Source organism: Bufo bufo, chromosome 2 (genome assembly GCF_905171765.1).
Source record: "Bufo bufo chromosome 2, aBufBuf1.1, whole genome shotgun sequence".
NCBI classification, from domain to species: domain Eukaryota; kingdom Metazoa; phylum Chordata; class Amphibia; order Anura; family Bufonidae; genus Bufo; species Bufo bufo.
The window spans coordinates 465,651,719-465,653,954 of record NC_053390.1 but is presented as its reverse complement, the minus strand read 5'-3'; the positions used below and the strand labels follow the sequence as shown (position 1 = coordinate 465,653,954).

Here is a 2,236-nt window from a genome sequence, read left to right as displayed (position 1 = left end):
TGCTGTGGGGCTGGTATGCAACTTTTTCCAGGGCTGGTTTTTATCCCCAGTCCGGCCCTGCTTCTTGCCAGCTGAAAGATAATCGCCCATGCAGTAATTATCCAATAGGAGGCTCATAACTATTTGCTTAGTTAAATCCAGGTGGCGACGTTTTTTTTTGGACAGGCTTATTTTGACTGTAATGAACAGCCATCTGAAGGCTGTCCAAAGGTCCTTTCATACGGGCCGAGAATCGGTGCAACTATTAGGATGGAGCATTTCTGGGAACACTCGTTCCCAATAACTGCCTCACGTAAATGTGCCGCTAATCCCCTGATGAATGAGCAAAACTTGTATTCATTGGAAGTCTTTAATGTAGCACCAAAAATAATTTACCGGCAGCAAATTGCAGATTGCCAGCAAACAATAAATCTATATGGCAGTAGCAATCACTCATTCCCATACAGAGGGGATGATTTCCGCATGTAATTGCAGCTCTCCCCTCTGCTTAACAATAGTCATTTATCAAGAACTAAACGCTTGTTTCCAATAACTGTCTTGTCAGTCAGTCCATGTAAAAGGGCTTTTAGAAGCCCATACATTTATATTTTATACCTTGTCACCTTATTTTACCACAATGGCCAACAAATCTAACATACAATACGACATGTATGTAAAAATATAAGACACCAAGAAAGTCTGTAAATAGCATCACATTTTAATTGTTTCGATACATAGCAAGTGATCTCTCACTTACACCATGATGCTTTTCTGGCAAATGTTTTATTGATAGCATTGATCACTTCTTTGTTTCTCAGGCTGTATATAATGGGGTTTAATACTGGAGAGGCTATGGCATAGAGAGCAGATACAACTTTGTCAGCTTCCAATTGGTTGCTGAATGCAGGTCGCACATAGGTATAGATCACACCACCATAGAAGATAGACACTACTGTGAGGTGAGAGGCACAGGTGGAGAAGGCCTTCTTTTTCTTCTCGGCAGATTTGATTTTGATAATTGTGGAGATGATATATGTATATGAAATAACAGTCAATATAAAACAAATCATTCCCAGCAACACATCAGAGGCCACAATAACAATGTCATTGATGTATGTGTCAGACTTTGCCAACTTTAGTACAGGTGGAATCTCACAGAAAAAGTGATCTATAATATTTGTTTCCCTAAAGGAGAGTTTTAATATAAGGCATGTATGTGTCATTGAGTTCACTGAACCCAGGATCCAGGCGGCACCAGCCAAACACATGCAGGATGGTCTGCTCATTATAGTCTTGTAACGTAAAGGGAAGCAAATGGCCACATATCTGTCATATGCCATAACAGTCAGAAGAATCAGCTCAGTACTAAGAGCAGCAGTAAAGAGATATAACTGGGAAATGCAGCCAGAGTAGGAGATGGCCTTCTTATCCATTACTAGTATTTGGAGCATATTAGGGATAGCAGCAGTTGTGCAACAAATATCTAAGACTGAAAGATTGATAAGAAAGAAATACATTGGGGTGTGAAGTCGAGGATCAATGCTAATAACTACAGTTATCAGAATATTTCCAGTAAATGCCATCACGTAGATCAAGAAGAAGATAATAAAGAAGAGAGGCTGGAGATATGGATAGTGGGACAGGCCTACAAGGAGGAATTGTATAGATAAAGTCTGATTCATCTTGGATACCATTTTACCAAACCTGCAAAACACAAATCATTCATATATGATACACTGAACAAATAATTTTCACGTCACTACAAAATTGGTACAAACTAGTCTTAGATACTAAACTACTGTATATAATTTTTTACTAATACATTACATAATACACAAATATGCCACTAGAATAAAGAGTCAAGTGGTATGATTCTAATGATTCACTTTTTAGTATCTCATTAGATCAATATTGGTTATGTCAGTAGAGTATCTTGTCTATGTAGTACACTGCTTTTGTGGAATTTTAGGGAATTCCTGCTGTCTGGCAATATTGCAAAGGATATGAGGATGTACACAGGGCTATTGAAATTGGGACAACCATCTAGGCTACTTTCACACTAGCGTTCTGCTGTCCGCTCGTGAGCTCCGTTTGAAGGGGCTCACGAGCGGAGCAGAACGCTTCCGTCCAGCCCTGATGCAGTCTGAATGGATGCGGATCCGCTCAGACTGCATCAGTCTGGCGGCGTTCAGCCTCCGCTCCGCTCGCCTCCGCACGGCCAGGCGGACAGCTGAACGCTGCTTGCAGCGTTCGGGTG

At 40.7% G+C, this 2,236-nt stretch overlaps 1 protein-coding gene across 1 annotated transcript; it reads right to left on the bottom strand.

The window, feature by feature from the left end:
• Positions 1 to 728: 728 nt before the first annotated feature.
• LOC120990925 (olfactory receptor 13G1-like) lies at positions 729 to 1,661 on the bottom strand. The gene has a single exon (XM_040419816.1). The coding sequence runs from the start codon at positions 1,659 to 1,661 to the stop codon at positions 729 to 731; it is 933 nt and encodes a 310-aa protein (XP_040275750.1).
• Positions 1,662 to 2,236: the final 575 nt, after the last annotated feature.

What these genes read in the sequence shown, in the direction of transcription:
- LOC120990925 (XM_040419816.1), bottom strand. Translation starts at nt 1,661, where the DNA reads ATGAATCAGACTTTATCTATACAATTCCTCCTTGTAGGCCTGTCCCAC.